The sequence below is a fragment of the Enoplosus armatus genome, chromosome 9 (genome assembly GCF_043641665.1).
Source record: "Enoplosus armatus isolate fEnoArm2 chromosome 9, fEnoArm2.hap1, whole genome shotgun sequence".
Classification (NCBI taxonomy): Eukaryota; Metazoa; Chordata; class Actinopteri; order Centrarchiformes; family Enoplosidae; genus Enoplosus; species Enoplosus armatus.
Window position 1 is genome coordinate 18,208,536 of NC_092188.1, and position 21,398 is coordinate 18,229,933.

At 43.8% G+C, this 21,398-nt stretch overlaps 3 protein-coding genes across 4 annotated transcripts; 2 read left to right on the top strand and 1 right to left on the bottom strand.

Annotated features, from left to right (window-relative positions):
* Positions 1-289: 289 nt before the first annotated feature.
* Positions 290-2,127, bottom strand: prelid3a (PRELI domain containing 3A). Its single transcript, XM_070912581.1, has 6 exons — positions 2,096-2,127; positions 1,480-1,648; positions 1,285-1,374; positions 924-994; positions 627-729; positions 290-361 (listed from the first exon to the last, which is right to left on the bottom strand). The coding sequence occupies exons 1-6, from the start codon at positions 2,125-2,127 to the stop codon at positions 290-292; spliced, it is 537 nt and encodes a 178-aa protein (XP_070768682.1).
* Positions 2,128-5,102: 2,975 nt separating this feature from the next.
* elovl4a (ELOVL fatty acid elongase 4a) lies at positions 5,103-8,251 on the top strand. Of its 2 annotated transcripts, XM_070912579.1 has the most exons (7): positions 5,109-5,175; positions 5,594-5,781; positions 5,969-6,049; positions 6,738-6,909; positions 7,641-7,768; positions 7,928-8,158; positions 8,195-8,251. In XM_070912579.1, the coding sequence occupies exons 1-7, from the start codon at positions 5,109-5,111 to the stop codon at positions 8,249-8,251; spliced, it is 924 nt and encodes a 307-aa protein (XP_070768680.1). The 2 variants fall into 2 exon arrangements, with proteins under 2 accessions (XP_070768681.1, XP_070768680.1); XM_070912580.1 differs by having other exon boundaries at positions 5,103-5,175; positions 7,928-8,251.
* Positions 8,252-16,413: 8,162 nt separating this feature from the next.
* LOC139290654 (microtubule cross-linking factor 3-like) lies at positions 16,414-21,051 on the top strand. Its single transcript, XM_070912492.1, has 10 exons — positions 16,414-16,644; positions 16,883-17,107; positions 17,211-17,369; positions 18,107-18,178; positions 18,546-18,865; positions 19,093-19,252; positions 19,728-19,797; positions 20,007-20,547; positions 20,672-20,801; positions 20,941-21,051. Exons 1-10 carry the CDS (start codon positions 16,504-16,506, stop codon positions 21,049-21,051), a joined length of 1,929 nt encoding a protein of 642 aa, XP_070768593.1. The 5' UTR covers positions 16,414-16,503.
* Positions 21,052-21,398: the final 347 nt, after the last annotated feature.

Sequence of the window (21,398 nt, forward strand, 5' to 3'; positions counted from 1 at the left end):
GCGTGGGGTGAAAATCCACGACACCTCCCAGATGGTATAAGTTCCAACTGCAGAGGATCCCGGGATGCTGAGGATCCCCAGTGGTTTATGAGGTGTAGCCGGGGAAAGTAGTCGTCACCTTAGAACTGCAGTCCTGTAAATACCAACAAATGAGCACTGAGCATTATGTGACACATGCTTACACAAATATAAGACTTTTGTAGTTTTGAGAGAGAAAAAAGTGGCATGCTTATAATGATCTCGTAAGACTTAAAGTGGAAAAGGAAAGCAAAGAGAAGAGTTACCAGAGTTAGTAAATGTCACAGAGAGGTACGTTCTCTCTTTCAGAGTTCTGAATAATCCACTCAATAGCATCCCAACCCTACAGATTCACACAGAGAAACAGGAGATTAAAGAAGAGACACAGGCCATACACAGAGATGGGCAGGTGAACACCACTGGAAATAGTAACGTTTGACTGTATGTCCAGTGAACTCGCTCTGGAACAGCAAGCATAACAGAGACAGCACCGTCCGTCCCAGTTAGAAGGCATGCAAAGACGTCATCGGAAAATGTCTTTATTACTTGTTCAGAGTACATGCAAAAGAGCGCATACATCTAAATGTACTGTTTTTATTTTGTGTTACCTTCCTGGCGTTAGCTGACATTCTCCTGGCCATCATCCCCTCCAGGTAACTGCTTAAACTCACTCCCTTGACTGTAATGATGGCCTCCTGGGTCAGGACGGTACTGAGGAGTGGGCGAGGGAGGTGGCAGAGAAACAGAGAGAGAGAGAGAGAGATGAACAAATAGCATAACACTGTATACCTGCAAGAACACAGTGTCTAGCTCATTCTGGCTCCTATCTCTCTTTGCACTGTTACATTATGAAACTACAGACACTCGTGAAATGCAAAGTTGAATAAACTGTACAATGTACTTACACCTCAGGGTTGTCTGGATGTGGTCTGTAAAGAAGCCTCTCATCCACTGAAATCAGGTTGGTGAGAGTAATCTGGAAGATGAAATACATTTGCATTTCCTTATATATGTTTATTTACATGGAATATTATGATGCAAACACAGTGCATACTATTGGTTTGGAAACAGATTACAATGTACCATAGTATTTCCTGCAAATTGTTTTTTGTTATTTATTGTTCATGAACAATCAAAGTAGCACATTTCAGTGCATTGTGATGTGTTTGATTTCACAGTGCAGTGGTAGGTTTGAATGATGTTGTGGCTCACCATTGCTAAATTACCTGTTTACCTGGCTGGCGGATGGACTCAGTATGAACTTACGTTTGTGGAGCACAGCTCCATCTTTTTCTCCTCTGGGTCGACTATGGAGTGTTCCTTCACATACGTCTGCGTATGGCTGGTTCCCAGTATCTACAAACACAACAATCCACAGCAAGAACAGTAAAATGAGCAATGAGAAGCTGTTGTTTGTTCTATACATCTCAGTGCATGTGCATGTGTGTGTTGATGACTGACCGCTCGCACAATGCCTGGGAGACCCCACTCTGTGCTGAGGAGTCTGTGGCTGTGCAGGCGTCCCTCTTCATCCAGACTGCGGTCCAGCACGTCCACCCCGACCACGTTAGGGTTCATGGGGTTTGGGTACTTCCTCATGGCAGCCTTGATCACCGTCTCCCATGGGTAACTGGAACCAAAACAGTACAAAATAATATGAAGGGGAAGAAACATATTAACTTTTGATAAACTGACAAAGACTTAACGAACAGACTGTATGATATGTTTCATGATCTCCTTATTAAGTCAAGTGCACAGGGTTATTGAGGTAAGCAGCCAAAACAACTCCCCTAATGCGAGTCTCTGGGACAGATCTGTGATATGGGAGGCTGTGGTTGTGGCTGACTCCGGACGTTAAGTGCTCATGGTGACTCACCGTCACTCTATGAGCCAATATACAGAGCAGGTGGAATCTACTGACCAGAATCATGAAGTCATGAGCTTCAGAGTTGAATTAAATTCAGATTTACTTAAACTCAGTTAATGAAGTTGAAGGTCCCGTCAACCTAGCCCTACAATGACAGACCAGTTCATTCTGCTTCATTAATCCTCTGAACAATAACCCAGTGTGACCAACCTGAAAACATGCTCCGTGCTCCAAATTTTCATTTTTCTAAAGGCAGTCTTGACCTTGTCGCTGAAAAACCCTCCGTGACCGGAAACTCTATTTCACCGGACCATTTTCACATGAGGAACTAGCTCCAGTAGTCGGAGAAACGGGCCTATGATGGAAGCTCACGACCATCAATGAAGTGAGTCCAGAGAGCGCATCTCCGCTTTTCTCCGCAAAGCAGCCCTGCGTGAAGACAGCACAGCACGCGCTGCTGGTGCCCGTGTCACAGCAGCAACACGCACAAAACATGTAATTTATAGCTGATAGCAAACGGCCCGTGCAGTAAAGGACAAGAGAGAAGCCGGTGCAACAGCGGAGCCACCACAGCGTCAAGGCAGACAGAGTGAGATACAGGATTCCGGTCAGAGATTTCAAAATAAAACCCTTTTAATAACCTGCCATTGCAGCTTTTGTTAAACCACCATCCTGAGACTTTGACTTTTAGAAACATTATCCAGTTTTAAAAAGTGGCGTTTTATGTGTGACACAAAATTGTAGAAGCTACACTTTTGAACAGCTGGGGATCTAAATAACTTTAAAATTACACACTTTCCTAATAAACAACCTCTTAAATTCACTGACATTTTTCTGGTTAACTCATCTAAAAATGTCCCTGGATTAAATCCATTTTCCACTTTTACTAGAAGACCTTAATGCACCATGATGCAATAGATTACGTTCTCTTGTATCTATTTTACAGTGATACTGACTCACTTTTAATTTGTTATGTTCACTAAGAACTTTTGTGCACCCAGTAGTTGTCTCATTTCTATTTTTTTACTCTGAAGGCAAGAGCACTGTCTTTCCTGCCATACTCTGGGTGTCTCTGGCTGACTTGACGAAGCTGATGTAGCGCTGCTGCTGCTGCTGCTGCATCCGCCTCCATGTGTGCGCATGCGCATAGCATCCATCCATCATTCCGCCGTTGTGTCACCAAAGGAGTGGAGCCGCATCAAGCTAGACATAGACAGAAAGAGGAAATCAGGAAGCACAGTGGTACCCCTTTCAAATAAAAGGATTCGGTTTGGAGGCTAAAAGTATAACAAGAAGAGCATGAGCTCAAACTGCAGCAGGAAAACACTTGTAGATATACAGATAATGTAACCAATTATTATTGACAAAACCCCTCGGGTTGCAATTAACGTTTCATCTTTAAGGAACTGTAAAGATCTTAAGGAGATAAAACAAGCGTGTGGTTGAATGATTATTGATATTAGTAATACAAATATTATGTATATATAATATTATTCGTTTTGTATATTATTCAAGTTATTTTCTGTCCTCGAAACGTTAAATAGTTTGCACTCCCACATTTTCTACCGTGCTGTACGGAAAACACGGTAGATGTTTTTTTTTTATTTTGAAAGTTTGACCGGAAGTATCCGGGGTATTCTCTTTGCCTTGCCGCTGGCGCTGTGGGGATCAGAGGGGGAATTCATTGAAGCAGACGCGCAGTGGATGCTAGTGTGGTCCCTGAACGAGGAATTCATGCCATCGCCGTTTATTCAGCGGCCCGTTTATTTCACACCGGACACGGAACAATTAATCAGCTCATAGGAAACAAGCTCCGCCGATCACGCGCCGGGATAACGCACACTGCATGACCTTGCACTGAATGTCATTATAGACGGATTTTTTTAAAGCACCTACACGGTAAGGTAATAAGCATCTTCATTCGCACCGAGTAGAAGGCGAGAGCGATGTCGACATTATGGACTGCTGGACGTTGCCTGTGCGCAGTCTTGATTTTGAGGCCATATTTATGGACAGTAATCATGTTGTTTTCCGTAAACAGCTCAGGCGTTTGGGGAAAAAACACACTGATGATAGGACTGCTCGTGCAGCCGAACTGAAGGCCGGGCTGCATGCCGCAGAATGCAAATTCGCCATTCAAATAGTCAATAATCCTGATGTAAATTCATCGGGCCTTTTAGACACACACAGTGTGCGGTCAAACGCTCCTTCGAACAGTGATGCAGGCTATGGTTTATTCTCAGAGCAGTTTATGCGGAGAGCGCGTGCAGGAGTGAGGCAGATGCTGCAGCAGCTCCTGATCCGCTCCAGGCTGGCGCGAGAGAGAGAGAGAGGGGGAGAGAGAGGGAGAGAGAGAGAGGGAGAGGGAGAGAGAGAGAGGGAGAGAGGGAGAGAGGAGGGAGAGAGAGAGAGGGAGAGGGAGAGAGAGAGAGAGAGAGAGAGGAGGGAGAGAGAGAGAGGGAGAGAGAGAGAGAGAGGGAGAGAGGGAGAGAGGAGGGAGAGAGAGGGGGAGAGAGAGGGAGAGAGAGAGAGAGAGAGAGAGAGAGGGAGAGAGGAGGGAGAGAGGAGAGAGAGAGAGAGAGAGAGAGAGGGAGAGAGGAGGGAGGGAGAGAGAGAGAGAGAGAGAGAGAGAGGGAGAGAGGAGGGAGAGAGAGGGAGAGAGAGAGAGAGAGAGGGAGAAGGAGAGAGGGGGGCGTCACCCATATAGGATCATTAAATCACACCGCGCGTCTGCCTGTGCGCTCCGCTACTTATCACCCTCTGCGCCAGTCTGGCACTGTATAGAAGATGACCCATTTCAATGTAAAAGTGGGGCACGAGGCATTCCCCCCTCATTATAAGGGCCACCAGGTTGGTTGGTGGTCGTGCTCAAGCCAAAAAAATCTGCTGACACATGCGCTGTGCCGGCCGGTGCTCCCAGCCTTTGTGTGCAATGAAGCCTATAGCCCATCTATCATGGCCTCATGGGGCCACACAGACTCCTATAGGCTTAATACTGGCCTGGGTTCAGTTATTTTAGGGCGTCATACTGGTCTATTGAAAGATGAATCATTTTAAAATAATGTGTAATGTGGAACTGTCATTGTGTTCCAGCTGATAGTAGATGACAGCAGTCTTGCTCAGTGGATCCAGCTCTTTTTACTAAACGCTGGTTAAAAGCTGAGCGTTTAGAGGCCTCTGTTCTCACACCTGTCTCTTTTATTCCAGGTCATTGGCCACAGCCATGGAGATTGTCACACATTTAATTAATGACACCATAGAATTCTACAAATGGACCCTAACTATTGCAGGTAATAATCTTGTGTTTTTGTCAATGCTGAGTCAGTGTAAGAGATCTTTTTGAGAGAAATGGTATTTTTACAAGTGACTTAAAACACATTCTCTTGTGTGTGCACTTGTATGTGCTATGTGTACATCTACAGGTATGTTTTTCCTGTGAGTCAGTAAATGAAAAATGTTGCAGGGATGGGTACTGTATCTTTTACCTTATAACATATATAACATTCTGAAGGTATCACATGCGCCATTAAACGAGGGTGTGTACATCAAACTGACCTCCAGACAGGTCACCTCAGGACAAAATCCTGATCTGTACTCCGCACCTGACTGACCTGCACTCCCCTTGAAATACACTGACATTGAACCCACACGGTGTCATGCCGACATTAAGAATCGTTATGTAATGCGATGAGAACATCTGTCCCACAGACAAGCGGGTGGAGAAATGGCCTCTGATGGAGAACCCCCTGCCCACGCTGGCCATCAGCACCTCCTACCTGCTGTTCCTCTGGCTGGGGCCCAAATACATGAAGAACAGAGAGCCCTTCCAGCTCCGCAAAACCCTCATTGTCTACAACTTCAGCATGGTCTTCCTCAACTTCTTCATCTTTAAAGAGGTAGGTTACTATTAGAGACTGAGTGAATCAGTGGAAGTCTTATCCCAACCACAACTATCCATCCAGATGAGTACATTACAGCAGCAGTTTTGCCCCTTGGTTTTGGCTTCTGCCTGACTCTCTCACTCTGTCTCTGCCTTTGTCCATTCATCAGTGATTCAGTAGAGATATTCTCTTTGTTGTTTAGCTGTTTATGGCAGCACGGGCGGCAAGCTACAGTTACATTTGTCAACCGGTGGACTACTCAGACGACCCCAATGAAGTCAGGGTAAGTGTTTGGAGCTGAGGCAGCTTGCAGCAAGTCGTACACACAGAAAAAGACACATGTACACACATACACATGTGTTAAATAAAAATGAAACATTTACCACAATGGATTGAACCTCACCTGCCCTGTTATGTAACTTACTTTCGTATGGTTTATGTGTGTGTGTGTGAGGAACAAGACACCTCTGCTAATTTACTACAGCGTAACATGTTTCACAGATAAATCTAACTTGACTGTAGTGCTCTACTGCGCCCAAACGATCAAAAATGCCAGATGGGAGGCTTCTGTCTCAGTGGTTTTAGAAACATGATCAGCTTCCATTCATTTGAACCCTGCTCCTGTTATCAGAAAAAGTGCGGGCTGGAAGAGGGATCATGGAAGGTGTTCAGTTTCACCTTCCTTCCTACTGCTCCATGACGTAGTTACACATGTGACACAGTCAGTCGATCTTAGGTGAGGTTAAGATGTTGTAGAATAGAATAGACAAGAAAAAAATAGAAGGTATGTCCTAAAGTTTTAGTTTAATCGATTAACAGCTTTATATTTGATTATACAACAAGTTAGAAAGTCCAAAGAGACTACTCCTCTATTCCTCTACCTGTCTGTGTTTCCATTTTTGTTTGTTTCCTTCCTCCACCTGTACCTGTCTTCTCCCTTCAACCCATTCCTCATGTTCTGTCTGAGACAGGTGGCAGGAGCTCTGTGGTGGTATTTCGTCTCGAAGGGCATTGAGTATCTGGACACGGTGTTTTTCATCCTGAGGAAAAAATTCAACCAGGTTACTTTCCTGCACGTCTACCACCACTGCACCATGTTCACGCTCTGGTGGATCGGCATCAAATGGGTGGCAGGAGGACAGTGTGAGTAGCTCATGCTACAGTAGATTTCTACTTTATGCCCTGTCCCTATTCTTACCTATAAAGTCATATATTTACAATCCAACAATTAAAATAGTTGTTATCTTAATATCCTATTTTCTTTAGTTCTCTACTATATGAAGTGCTGGTTTTGCACATTTTAGCCAGTTAACTACTGATTACCTATGCACAAATTTCCACAATTTACTATAAATCCCATTTTCAAGGAGCCATTGGCTTCCATTTATTTCCCGCCAGTCATGGATGGATTACCAAACGGACCTACAGACACAGGCCCAGGGGCCCACAGGGGTCAAGGGGCCCAGAAGCCATGCAGAGTGTCAGTTTAAAGAATGTTATCAACATTTCTTGTTGGCGAGTCAACGGCCTCCTGATCCTGAGCCGAGTCTTTCATATTGAACATTTTTGGTCATTTTGTTGTAAGAAGGTAGGAAGAGCAGCCTTTTACATGGCGGTGCCCAGGGGCCCTTTGTGTCATAATCAAAACAAAACAACAACAAGCAAAAACATCTTTCAGAGACATAGCTACATAATCCATCACAGTGGACAATTTGCCAAATTATTTCTAGTTAATCTCTGTGTGTTAATGCAGCTGGAAAATGATTCCCAATAATGTCAAGTATTCACAATTTGTAGGTAGAATATGAAAAACAGCCAGTATTGTCCTTAAATGGAAGAAGAACAATAAAGGGTTTATCTTCTTTTATTTGCAGCATTCTTTGGTGCACACATGAACGCAGCAATCCACGTCTTGATGTACCTGTATTATGGCCTGGCCTCCTGTGGACCTAAGATCCAGAAGTACCTGTGGTGGAAGAAGTACTTGACTATCATCCAGATGGTAAGACATTACCTCACTGTGTGGCTAATTTCAACAGAAATGTGTTCCTTTAACACATTTCGGAGGCTTAATCTTACATCACTGATGTATCTCTAACTGAAATACTGGATCTCGGGCTGGAAGGTGTGAAACAATTTTGTTTCCCTCTTTGTGTCTCAGATCCAGTTCCACGTCACCATCGGCCACACAGCCTTGTCCCTCTACGTCAACTGCGACTTCCCCCACTGGATGCACTACTCCCTCATCTGCTATGCCATCACTTTCATCATCCTCTTCGGCAACTTCTACTACCAGACCTACCGCCGCCAGCAGCCCAGGCGCGACGCCTCCTCCGCCTCCAAAGCAGGCAAGGCCCTCTCTAATGGGACCCTCAACGGGCTCAGCAAGGCCGCCAACGGAGCAGTGGTGGCGGCGAGCAAAGAGGAGAAGCCCCAGGAGAACTCTGGCAGGAGAAAGAGGAAAGGAAGAGCTAAAAGAGATTAGAGGAAGAGGAGCGAGAGAGGTAGAGGGCCTTGCCTTGGGTTTTAGACTGATAGTGCTAAAACATGTACGTCTTCATTTGAGGAAAATTAGGTGGATGGATGCGTTAAGGTGTGATGTGTTTATTTCAGCCATGATCTGAGTTGTTGTAGATAAAATATGAGACAGGCTTGTGTTGAGAGGGAATCATTCTGTTAGTAAGAGGTGTCAAAAGGTCATGCCTTGGGCGACCGTTCTCACAAATAACCCAAAATACAGTAGTGTATGGTACGGGATAGATCGTAGTATTCCTTCTCTTTATTGTGGTGCCAAGTACTGTAGATCAGGTTCAAAAAGTGACTTTCAGCTATTAACAACTAAGCCTGAAAAGGAAGCAAAGAGTTTACCAGGCCCCTTTGGCATACTGGGAAAGCTATAATAAATGCGCCTGAGCTTCTTGAAAAAGATTATATACCGCTGTTATTAGCGATCACTGCTGTATTGAGACAGGAATACATACCATAACACACACGCACACTCACGTCAATTTATATTTGAGCTTATTAATTTTTTGTTGTTTCACCTTTACAGATATAAAAGTGATGATAATGTACAGTATCATGTCATTTTTGTTCTCATCCTATTCAAGTTATTATTGATGTTCCATGAGAGAGATTTGCGTTTACAGTTCGTGTCTATTGAACGGACACCTCTGCAGTTATCCACTTATTTGTGAACATGGAGACTTATTTATTCTTATTTATTTAGTGGACTCAGCTGCCACTCACTTTCACCCATTAGCGCACAGCTCTAAACATTCTAAAGATGGAAAATAAAATCAATATCCAGAGGTGAGATGTACATAGAAATAGAAAAAAAACCCTTTGAGACTTGGATAGGATTGTTCCATCACTGGTTTCTGATGGAATAATTATCAACTGTAGCTCATAGAGGGAGGGGTACATTTAAAATGCTCTATTTCTGTATACAACCAGAACAGGTTTTATATATCCCTACTTGTATGGAATGCAATGAAATGTAATGAATATTATCCAGAGAAATTATGGATCTGATGATAATCTCAGTGTTCCCCGTTTTGAGATGTTCAGATGTTTACCCGTCTTTTTATATTATATCCTCTCTGATGTCGTCGTTTGTCTTACATGCTGGTGAACATGTTGTGTGCCGAACAAAGAGGTGGCGGTGTTCTGGGTTCCCTTTGTATTTACGGAGACTTCAGAGCTAGCTAACAGCCAGTTTTTATCAAGTTAACTAAGCCTACTTTAGGCGCCATTTTCTTCCCCCATGTTCAATCAGATATCTTTTTGTGTTTTCAGGCTTAATCCGTGTCCTGGTCTTGCTTGAATGTAAATTTATCAGGGGAAACATTTGGATTAAAATAGATAAAGGTTATGATTTATATACAAAAAGAGCTAAGAGAGTTAACCTCTGTAGTGACTGTGTATGTTACACCACTATGGAGATTAACCGTGCTCTGTATAGATTATAAATCAGCAGTCGGCTCTATATCTGCAAATCCAGCTTTATGTCATCCATCAGCTGATGCATTTTGATGTTATTTATTGTGTCTTTCTATTTATTTTTATGTAAATACCAATGTTCATCTAGCTGAGATTGCTCATCTGTGTATTTGTGTTCTTTTTGTGTTGTACATATTACATTGTGATATTTTGTACACTGCGCATTTGGGAATGTTCCCAGCTTGTTCGCTTGGACAGTTATACGTCCACATTGCTTCTGTGTTTTTTGCTTTTTTTTTTTTTTTTAAGTATCATAACTTTGGACTCTCTTCAAATTAAATTAAACTGAATGCCTGTACAAATGTTGGCTTCCTTTTTGACACTTCATTTTATCTTTCTACTTCATAATGTAGTAAATGTCTTGGGACTTAAACAAGGATATAAAGTATTTTACATTCTGTGTGGATTAAGACATGAATGACTTGGGTTGTTTAGCAAAATGTGCAGAGTAGGTTTCCAACACTAGAGGGCACCACGGGTACATTACTATAAATTAGCGTCACAGTTAGGAGAGGGAACGCTCACTATGCTCCCCACGTTTGGAAACTGTCCTCAGTAATTATGTAAATGACCTCTCCTCAAGATAATGAATTTTATTAAGTTTTATGATATGAGAACAACATAATCTCTCAAAATGTTTTATCTGTAAATTATAAACTTCAAAGCTTAATCAAAGCTCATTTCACTCAGGCAGCCCCAAGTATGAGGTACTATAAATGGGTAGATATAAAATGGGTTGACCAACTATATTTACTCATGTGCTGTACATTTTTTAAGGTACTTGGATTTTATTTGAGTATTTCCTGTCTGCTATACATCTGTTCTGGTTAATTTAACTTAGATAAGGTTTTGAATCCAGGACTCTACTTATAATGGAGTATTTTTACATTTTGGTATTGGTACTTTTATTTAAGCAAAGATTTGTAATGCTTCTTTCACCACTGTTGGAGCCTAAATAGACACAAGTCAAGTTCAATTTGTAAATTGTTGTCACTGTCAATTCACCTTTTCTCTTGACCATCTATGTGTTCTATATGTTTGCCAGTTTTGCTATGTTTCAGTGGTTATGAACACTGCTAAACTATCAAGATCACAATTTGTTATTCATTTTAAAACCCCTACCACTTCCGCAATCCAATATGATCCGCAATCACATGTTGCTTGTCTGATACTTAAAAAAAAATACAAAATAATAACTGTGCAAAAGGCAAACCTCTGGCGACCTATTTGGTAGACAAAAAGAGAAAAAACCCTTAAAATTGAATTCATAACACTACTCATCCCAGTTGAATTCTCGAGTTACACAAAGGTTTCCATGGTAACTGTACACAGCAGCTGTCTGACCCCACCCTACCCCCTCATCCTCCCAAAGACCTCCCACCCCCACCCACTGCAACCCCTCCTCCCGCCTCTTCTTCTTGAATCAGCTGGGTACATGTGGGAAACAGCACCAGCGCAATAAACTATTTAACAGTGTTTTAGTGCTTATGTGTGTGTGTGAGTGGGTGGATTAGTGAGTGGAGGTTTCATTTGTGTGTGTGTGTGTGTGTGCTTGTGTAATAGGTAGAGAGATTGAGAAACACATTTGTGTGTGTATGTGTGTGTGCAATCCCCCCGCAGAGTTTATGAGTGGGAGGCCTCCTCCAGCAGAGGGGCATTACATGGATGATGTTTGAGTTATTCTTCAACCCGGAGCAATAATTTCACAACTCCTGTAACAGAAAACCATAACCTCATCAGCAACCTTTCCCTTGGATGGTGGCCCCATATCCCTCCAACTGTTTCAGCCCTTTCCTCCAGTCTCCTGGTTGACAAACACATCTCTCTAGCGTGAGATAGCTCTGTCAATGAGGTTACTAAAGGGCAAGTGATTTATAGCTGCTGATGAAGTCTCAAATATCTTCAGCAGAATACAGTCAGTGTTTTGTAGAAATCCCAAGAGCTCCTTTAACATTTTGTCCAAACTGTAAGATCTTGCACTGGCACTGCAGTGCCATTACACACCTTTTCTAATGGACACAGTGACAGATTTGGCATTAGCATCATTAGCCTTAGAGCAAGTACAGAGTGCCAGTTAATGTGTTATGTGTTGGGCTTACCTCTCATTAGCTTAATCTCATTAATGTGTGGCTTTTCAATGTCATGTCAGTCAATGTATTGTTTTTTTTAAATGTTGTTCATGAATAAAAAAAATGCCCTCCCTCTTTTCTATATCTCCACACACCACTTAGATAGAGCATATTAAACACAGAGCCACAGCGAGATAAACAGAATGTGCATATGCATCTACATGTACTGTATGTGTTTGTGTAAGGCACATGAGGAAATGTATATCTCCCATAAGGCACTAGCTTCACAAAGCCCTCCACTGCTTACCTGTCAGAATACGGGCTTAAAGACTCCATGGCATGTCATTATTTTAAGATTATTGATGAATAATGAAGCAATAGTATGCGGCTGCTCTTATGTGAGTTGTTCTCCCCCTGCTGTTTGTTCTTTTTTCCAGTAAAATGGATTTGTTTACGCTGCATTTTCAGGCAAAATCCAACAATCACTGTGCAAACTTCAGTGTGGAGGCCTGTTTAAGCTGGCAGTCATGCTAATGCATCAAACTTCATGTGGAAAGGATTTATTGATGCAAAACTGTTGCCATGTTGCCAAATATGTAGCCATTTGAAATAACACAGTTTAAATCCAGCACAGAAACTCCAACATGACACTGCGGATTATTCCCGACATAAACAGTGACAAGTGCACCGCCTGGGATCCCCGTCTACACATGGTGTTACTGCGATGATCCGGGGTAAGGGCGTTTGTGAATAATAGAGAAAGTGAAAATGAGAGAGAGACTTGGTGTGAAATGAATGAGGGTGATATTTTTAGAGGGATCTTCATCGGGGCCTCTCTCTCTCACACACAGCTACTCTTGCTCTCTCACACGTGTGGGTGTGGGATGAAGGACTGGGAAGTGAAAGATTTACTATATGAACACATAAGAAAAGTCATTCAGTCTCATATCCATCTAATGGGATGAGATACAGACAGGCAACTTGTTTCAAGGATAGTGCAGAAATAATTTATTTTTATAAGTAAATATTTTGACAGACACGATTCAATCCAGTACAAAAATTATAGTCAATTTATGTCTCTCATCCACACAGATTCATTCTGGAATAAATGTTTTTATTTAAATAAGATATGCTAACTATTAAAGAGATACAGTATGAGAGGATTCAACATTTCCTAGTGATTAAAGACACTGATGTCTTCATACAGCATGAAATGACACTTTCTCAGCCAAACATCACTTTCTTTTGTTTTACTATCAACAAAGCAGAATCAGTAATCTTGTCTGGCACATGGGAGCCTCCATGATGCAGACATCTGTCACTTTAATGCAAGCAAATGATTGAATAGTCCTGGGGCAGAAGGAGGGGATAGGTGGGGGAAGTGGTGAATGCGTGTGCGTGTGTCACTGTGAAAGGGAGTGCAAGACCCCAAACATCTGTTATCCTATTCAGAGAAAATGGATCATCCTTCGTGACCAAAGCTGGCTGATTGGCTCCGCATCATTTTGTCTGGCAATTAAACTGTGATTACAATAGAGAGCAGTCTTGCTTCAGGACGGCTCGAGATATAGTGTTGTAAAAGCCTGCAGTGACAAATGGCAAATGGATTGCACAGAGGTACAGTAGGAGGTTAAGAGCTGTGGTTACTGAAGCCTTGACAGAAGCTAAAATCCATGCCATAAAACCTTCAGAGCAGAGCAAATCCTCGCTTTCAGTCCAAGTCAACCCCTGGCACTTCCTGCAAACTTACTTGTTATTTTACTCACATAGGGACGATGCATGCAACACCAGTCCACCTCTTTCGTGGTGTGTCTTTAAACAACCACGAGCCCTTTCAGACGTACATATGTGCTTTATCTTGATGGCACAGGTCCAAGAATTAAAAGCTCCAAATGACTGGTGAGATGGGTCTGGCCCAGTTTATGAGGAGCTCAGGAGAGTTGGGCCTTTTTCCAAACAGAATATACTGTATGTGGTCCTCAGCAGCCATTTCCACTGGAAAAACTCACACATGAACCTGTTGTCGACCCAAATCCACTTTAATTTCAACACAAATTCAAACTAATTCTGGGAGAAATGAATAGCAGGCAGAACTCCAAATGAAATTTCTTATTTATCCCCTGACAACATTAAGTAAGGCCTATTCTCCCCTCTCCAAACACTGAATGATTTGACAAATTATTTCTGATAATTACTGGAAAAGTTTTGTGAAACAGCTTCAGTTTGGGACTTTGAGAGAGAAAGAGAGAGAGAGATGGGAGAAAGAGAGCAGGACTACAATATAGAAACTACCAAGCATTTGAATGTTTGGAAACTGTCATTAGAGCTGTAAACAAAATCTATGACTATTGACTATGAACTATTTCCACTGAAATCCAAGCCACAAAAGGATGTCATGATCATTGAAATTGAAATTCAAATAAATGTCTAAACATAAGCAAACAAGACCTGTGCTCTTCCTGTACGTAATGACAAAGACAAGTAGGAACTGTAAAGTAAGGTAATGTGTTACTGTAAAACTCAAAAATCGTTCAATGACAGACGTTGAATAATGTCCATTGAGGTCAGCCATATTGTCCTCCTGGCATAAAGTGCATTGATGTACCTTTGGAAAAAATATATTTTGGAACACATCACATTCTAGTGGTCAAAAAACCCATTATAATCAAGGCCAATTCAAATGACTGAATACAAGGTGTATGTTCAAGAGGAAACATCCAATCACTGTTGAGAGAGAGAGAGAGACAGGGAGAGAGAGTATCCTGTTTTCTTCCAATGAGAGCAGCCTGCTGCGTGCAGCTTCATTTCCGTGCAGCCCCGGCCCTCCCAGCGATGATGTAATGTCATGAATATTGAAACAGGTTGCTTGGTGGTCGGGAGGCGCTCGAGTCAGCATCCTGTCTGCCTCCCCATCACCACTACCCTTCAGCATCCGACAGAACGCCCAGAAAAAGGTAAGAAATTCAGTCGGAGATTCACGATTTCCACGTGATGATCCCTTTTCTTTGAGCACACAGGCGAGTTTTAGATGAACGAGACAACAGTAACCTGTATGAAGGGCAAATGTCTGACTGTGGTCCACATTATGCTCTGTGCTGTCAGGCCTCCTGGGTGAGTTGATTTACTGTTGCTGCTCCCAGTTGTTTAGATGTAGAAAACACTCCGGGCAGTACATCCGTCTGCATGGATCTATGCCTCCCCCGTTTACACCATTTTTGATTGTCTTCATTTAATCAGAAGTGGGTGAGAAATGGTGTGTGACAGGCAGTCGATTTTTTTTGTTGCTGCTTTTAAAACCAAAGAGACAAAAGAAAAAAATGCACAGACTGTACCAACTGTGGAACAGGTGAAACAAACGCTGTGTCCGCTGCTTCTGGCACTTTTATGGCTCATCTTCCATCCATTTGAGTAATGAGTCATCGGTAATGTTGGGTATGTATACGATGATGGCTGACAGGAAGCGGCTCTCTCAGTACTCTTGTGAGCCTGGACGTGGCTCATCTAGTATCAGGAATGTGGACCATCCTTTGTTTCTTTTTGGGTCGGTGGAGGATCAGATCAGAGGCCACTCAGAAGCTCATGTCTGTCAACCGAACAGACAGCACGGTTTAATTGGCTGGCTGCTGCTCCAGGTTTAATAGCCATTGACATCGCCTTCTCTCTTTGCTCCCTCACTCTCGCCCATTGCTCTCTCGTGACGCAAATGGTTGTCTAATTGCCCGAGCTGCAGCTGATCTCTCTCTCTCACACACACACACACACACACACACACGTATACCTGTCTGTGGGCGCTTTCCACTGCCATCAACCCATCTGAAATGCATGGGTCTGTTTTTGATAACCAGATTATTCCCATGACCTTTTCAGTATAATCCAAGTAACAAACTTGAACTATTTGGTGGACCTGTAGAGGATAACCCAAGAGTGTTACTCAGCCTAGATCCTATCCCTCTTTTGTAGCCTTTAGGTCTGAAAAGTTAATTGTCTTCCAGCTACAGGGACAGGCTACTGGTGAAGGGGATGGATGTTGTGGAGGATGAGCTGAGCCTTTGACACCATGATGAACCCATCATCTGCCGACTCGACGCGGCAGCCAGACAATAGCAGCCGGAAGCAGCAGCGGTCGTCGTCTCCTGCCGGGCTCAAAGACGGTGGATCTAAAGCTACACAGAAGGGCAGCAACTCGTCAAAGCCCATCACGTCAAAGCAAGGAGGAGGAGGAGGAGGGGGAGGGAGAAGCAGCCGAGGTCATTCTCCCGTTTCCACAGGCAGGGAGCGGCAGGCCGGAGGCGCTCTTGCCATCAGAGGCGCGGCTGCTGTCCAGGCTGCTGGTGCTGAAAGCCCGACGCTGAGCAGGGCCGCGGCGGCGGCAGACAGAGGCGTCACCCAGACACCAGAGGACTCCCCCCGCCTGGCCACTGATGCCTCCTCGCCCTCCAGAGCAGATCCGAACCGCGTCGTCTCCGACCAGCCCTGCGCATCCAAATCCCCCAAACTGAGGAGCAAAAATCCGAGAGGAGGGGAGGCCGCCGCGGCGACGAGCGGCAGCAAGAAGAGCTCCAAGAGCACGGTAGGCTGCGGACCCGGTTTCTGGAAGGAGGGATGCTTGCAATCCGAGCTGATACAGTTCCATTTGAATAAAAGCTTGGGGAAGAAAGGGACAAAGATGCAGACGAAATCAGCATCTCCGCCGGCCTCAGAGCCGGAGCTGTCCCCCGAGCCCGACAGTCCACAACCGGCTCCACAGCCAGACCAGAGACTACAGGAGGAGATAGAGAAGGTGGAGGATGAAAACGAGGATCTAAAGGTAAATAGGTAGCCTAATATTACAAGCCTGAAATGTTAGATTTGTTCCTAGAATTTGTCATTTGTAGCATTCGCAGTGGGCGCACCTGTTGTAGCCTATTTGCTTGCAGGCTGCATAATAATGACTACTGCACGTAGCTGCATGCTTTGTTATGAACAAGATGGTTTTAAAACTCCCCGACCAATTTCCCTTTGTGGGCCCTGGTTGGATCTGCTAATTTTGTGATGCATCATTTTAGACTGAAATCGAGGAGATGCGGGCAGAGATGGATGAGATGCGGGACACCTTCTATGAGGAAGACGCGTGCCAGCTGCAGGACATGCGCAGAGAGCTGGAGAGAGCCAACAAGAACTGTCGGATCCTTCAGTACCGACTGAAGAAGGCCGAGAGGAAGAGGCTCCGGTTTGCGGAGAGTGGCCAGGTGGATGGAGAGCTGCTCAGAAGTCTGGAGCAAGACCTCAAGGTGAGCCTATGGTTGAGCATCATTCTAGTTTATAGTTAAACATGTTCTTCATTATCAATAACGCCCCCCTTTCCTTCTGTCTCTGTCTGGGTCCCTCTCCCAGGTGGCGAAGGATGTGTCTGTGCGCCTGCACCATGAACTGGAGAATGTGGAGGAGAAGAGGATGAAGACGGAGGAGGAGAATGAGAAGCTGAGGCAGCAGCTGATAGAGGTAGAGGTCACCAAGCAGGCCCTGCAGAATGAACTGGAGAAAACCAAAGAGGTGAGTGGCTGATGGGAGTCTGGTGTCTAATGTTCACCCTGTTCACCTTCTGTGCCTGTGTGCTTAAGAACGTGTAATGCAAGTTATGGCTTAAATTATGAGTATATCATCACCTGTAAAACGTTCAGGGGGAGGGTGAACAGAGCAAGATATAGAGTGTTTTCGAGGCAGTAGTGATGCAAACTGTAGTAGTAAGAATAAAGCAGTAAAAATGAAGATATTATTGTTATTGATAATACATATAGGCAAAATAGAATAAGAGTGGAGTACAGCCCGTATATTACATGTACTATGGGTTGGCAGGGACTTTGAATTTGAAAGAATTTCCATAGCAGATAGACATGAAAGTCTCAGTTAAAAAACAAAATCCCCAAAGCCGTAGATAAGCCTGGCTAATCCCAGCAGTGTCCGCCACTGCCCAGATTTATGTCCTAATATCCTTTTAAGATGTGTGAGATACTCATACTCACAAACATGATAAAAGGAATAACAAATGCGAGTTCATTTTGGGGGGTGTTTTTACTTCAAGCCTGTGAAATCACACTTGCACTGAGAGCAGCGTGATTTGAATTTGAATATTTTACCAGAAATGTTCTTGAGGGCGACTTTAAACTGTCTTATTTTTCCATTACTGAGCCTTCAGTGTTCCATAAATCCGGATGATATCACTGCCTTCAGCAAGAAAGCAGTGAGCTGATGATGATGATGATGATGATGTAACCACTGTTTCCCTGCAGCTCTCACTTAAAAGAAAAGGAAGTAAGGATGGACAGAGAGCAGAGAGAAAGGCTCCACAGACCCCAATTGAGGTGCGTCAGCATTTACATTATTAGATTACAAAGTTATAAACTTGTTCAATAATGAGGTTGTTTTGCAATGCAATTTCCAAATTAAAACAAAATGTAATGTGCAGAATTAGGCATCAGAGGGTCATAATTTGTAGTGAGTGAAAGTAACATTAAGGAAAAACATGACCATCATCCAATTACAATATGTGCAGAGGCAATGAAACTGTTCCCAGGAATGCAGATTTTTAAGCCCACTGCCAAACAAATTACAACTAACACGAGGAAAACTACATTGCGAGTGTATTTGCTTCAATGTTGACTTTTTAAAGATAAATATACCACTCAGAAGACTGAAAATAACGGGCAAATGAACAAATTCTCTTCACAGGAAGAAAATGATGATTTGAAATGCCAGCTGGCCTTCATCAAGGAGGAGGCCGTCTTAATGAGGAAGAAAATGGCAAAGATTGACAAGGAGAAGGACAGACTGGAGCAGGAGCTGCAGAAGTACCGCTCCTTCTATGGGGACGTGGACAGCCCGCTGCCTAAAGGTGAGGCCGGAGGGCCTCCTACCACCCGAGAGTCAGAGCTGAAACTCCGCTTACGCCTGGTGGAGGAGGAGGCGAACATCTTGGGGAGAAAGATTGTGGAGCTTGAGGTGGAGAACAGGGGGCTGAAGGCTGAACTGGACGACATGAGGGAGAACAGGTACTCTGCACTCACTCATGATTGAAACAGTAGAAAAGATTGAAAAATTAGTTGTTATGAAGGAAAAGCATTATATTCAATCAATTTGTGACGAGGAAAATAGAATTACTGTCATGGTTGAGTGGAACTTGACTGTGTGGTGAAACCATTGTTTTTCCCAAAAATGGCGTAGAAAAGACGCGGCTGTAAATCACTCTTATCAATGCTTCTCTCCTCTCCTCTCCCAGTCTGGTGGCAGCAGGACTGGACGGCTCTGGTAGCGGAGGTCAACAGTGCAGAGAGCAGGGCGAGGCCCTTTCAGAGCTGAGGCAGCAGCTTCAGCTGGTGGAGGACGAGGCCGAGCTCCTCCGCAGGAATTTAGCAGATGTGGAAGAAGAAAACAAAAAGGTAGATGGTTTAGACTGTACTCCAAAAAGATCAGATTTCCTCAACAGGTCCACTGCATTTTAACTGCAATATCCAACTACTTACAGTATGACTGCAATACAGCAACTACTTACAGTAACTAGAAGTTTCTCTGTCTGGGACTGCTATCTATTTTGTTCGCCCACTATTTGAAGCCTTGTGAAGCACTGTGAATTTGAAATATTTCCATCAAACTTACTGACTGTAATGTATGACGTTTGCTTTCTGATATTACTAGGCAACACAATGCTGTTACAGTTTCAGTGATGTAAGATGCAATTTTTAGTGTCTCCTCTTTCCTTGTGTATCTGGTGCTATTATTGGTATCATCACTGACTTTGAGGCCTTTTGTAAAAGCTGTGTTATCTAAGCCTCATACATAAGAAATTCAAATGTGTGAACTATTCCTATCTGCAGCACTAAATACACATGGAATAACACTCAGTTTCCTCTTTAGGTGACAGGTGAACTCAACAAACTCAAATACAAGGCCGGATCCCATGAACCTGGATTGAGACATGGAGGAGGTTTGTTTGCTTTTCATTTTTTCGGTTGTAAGTTGTTGCACTGCAAGTGCACTGCAGAGCAAGATACTGTATATCTGATCCTTTTCAGCTTAATAAATCTGCATCTGAGGAACATTTGTGTAATAAAGCCTCCATGAGCTGCACATTAAAGTCTCATTTGCAGAGGTGTTCCACTTTTCATTGATGCCTTGTTTCAACCCCAGGAGGAGCTGACCCCGCTAAAGTAGAGGGCCTCCAGGAGGAGCTGAAAACAGCGCGTCTGCAGATCAATGAACTGAGTGGCAAAGTTATGCAGCTCCAGTACGAGAACCGTGTGCTGCTCTCCAACATGCAGCGCTATGACCTGGCATCCCACCTGGGCATCCGCGGCAGCCCTCGGGACAGCGATGCAGAGAGTGACGGAGGGCGGGACGACGACACCCCCTCTGCCTCAGCTTCCTCCCCTCGCCTCCTCCCGCCCCACCGCAAGCGCGAGGGCCCCATTGGAGGGGAGAGTGACTCAGATGAGGTGAGGAACATCCGCTGCCTCACCCCGACACGTTCCCTTTACTCACCCGTAGACAGCCGTTTTTTATCCAGAAGCCTGAAGGACCGGCAGCAGATGATAGACATCCGCATTGAGGCGGAGAGGCTGGGCCGGACCATCGACAGGCTCATCGCTGACACCAGCACTATCATCACTGAGGCCCGGGTATATGTCACCAACGGGGAGCTGTTTGCCAGGCTGGATGAGGATGAGGAAGGTGGCAGGTAATAAACACATGAAAGTGGTTAGGAATCAGAGTATTTCCATGTTCAACATGCCTGTCTTTGTTTAACTACAGTATTTCAAGTGATACTTCAAGTCCAAACATGCTCTATCTCTGCTCCACAGGATCAGAGAGCATGAGCTCCTGTATCGTATCAACGCCCAGATGAAGGCCTTCAGGAAGGAGTTACAGGGATTCATAGACCGACTGGACGTCCCCAAGCAGGAGGATAAACAGGCAGAGGAGCCACTGTCTGTAAGCTGATGGAAACACATCAATGACTTTAATGACTGTACTTTTTGTGTTCTCTAATATACACGTTTCTTACTACTTGTCAATCTCCCCCTCTCTCCCTCTGACCCCCATCCTTTCCATGTAACTGTCATCCATCAAGATGTTTCAGCCCATTATTTTGCTGATCCTCATCCTTGTTCTGTTTTCCTCACTCTCTTATGCCACCATTTTTAAATTGGTATTCCTTTTCACCCTGTTCTTTGTTCTGTAAAGCACACGCTCAGTATCGTATTATTACGTGCATTTTCATTATTTCTTATTTTACTTATTCATTCATTTCAATTCTGTTATGTTGAACACGTCACATAAGGTCACTCAAGGTACAGGACATTATCATTTCCCATGTATGATCCAAGCCACTCATCTACGCAGATGCTTTCCTCATTTATTGGAGACCAAACACCTTGGGGGCAACAGCAGAGTGTTAGGTGAGTACGTCATTAAACTCTCTGACTGTGAGTAATGAGCTTTTTGCTGACAACCTAAGTTCCAGTTTATAAAATGCTGCATACCCAAAGACCCTATACACCCATAGTCACAACTGTGTGGGCGTGTACC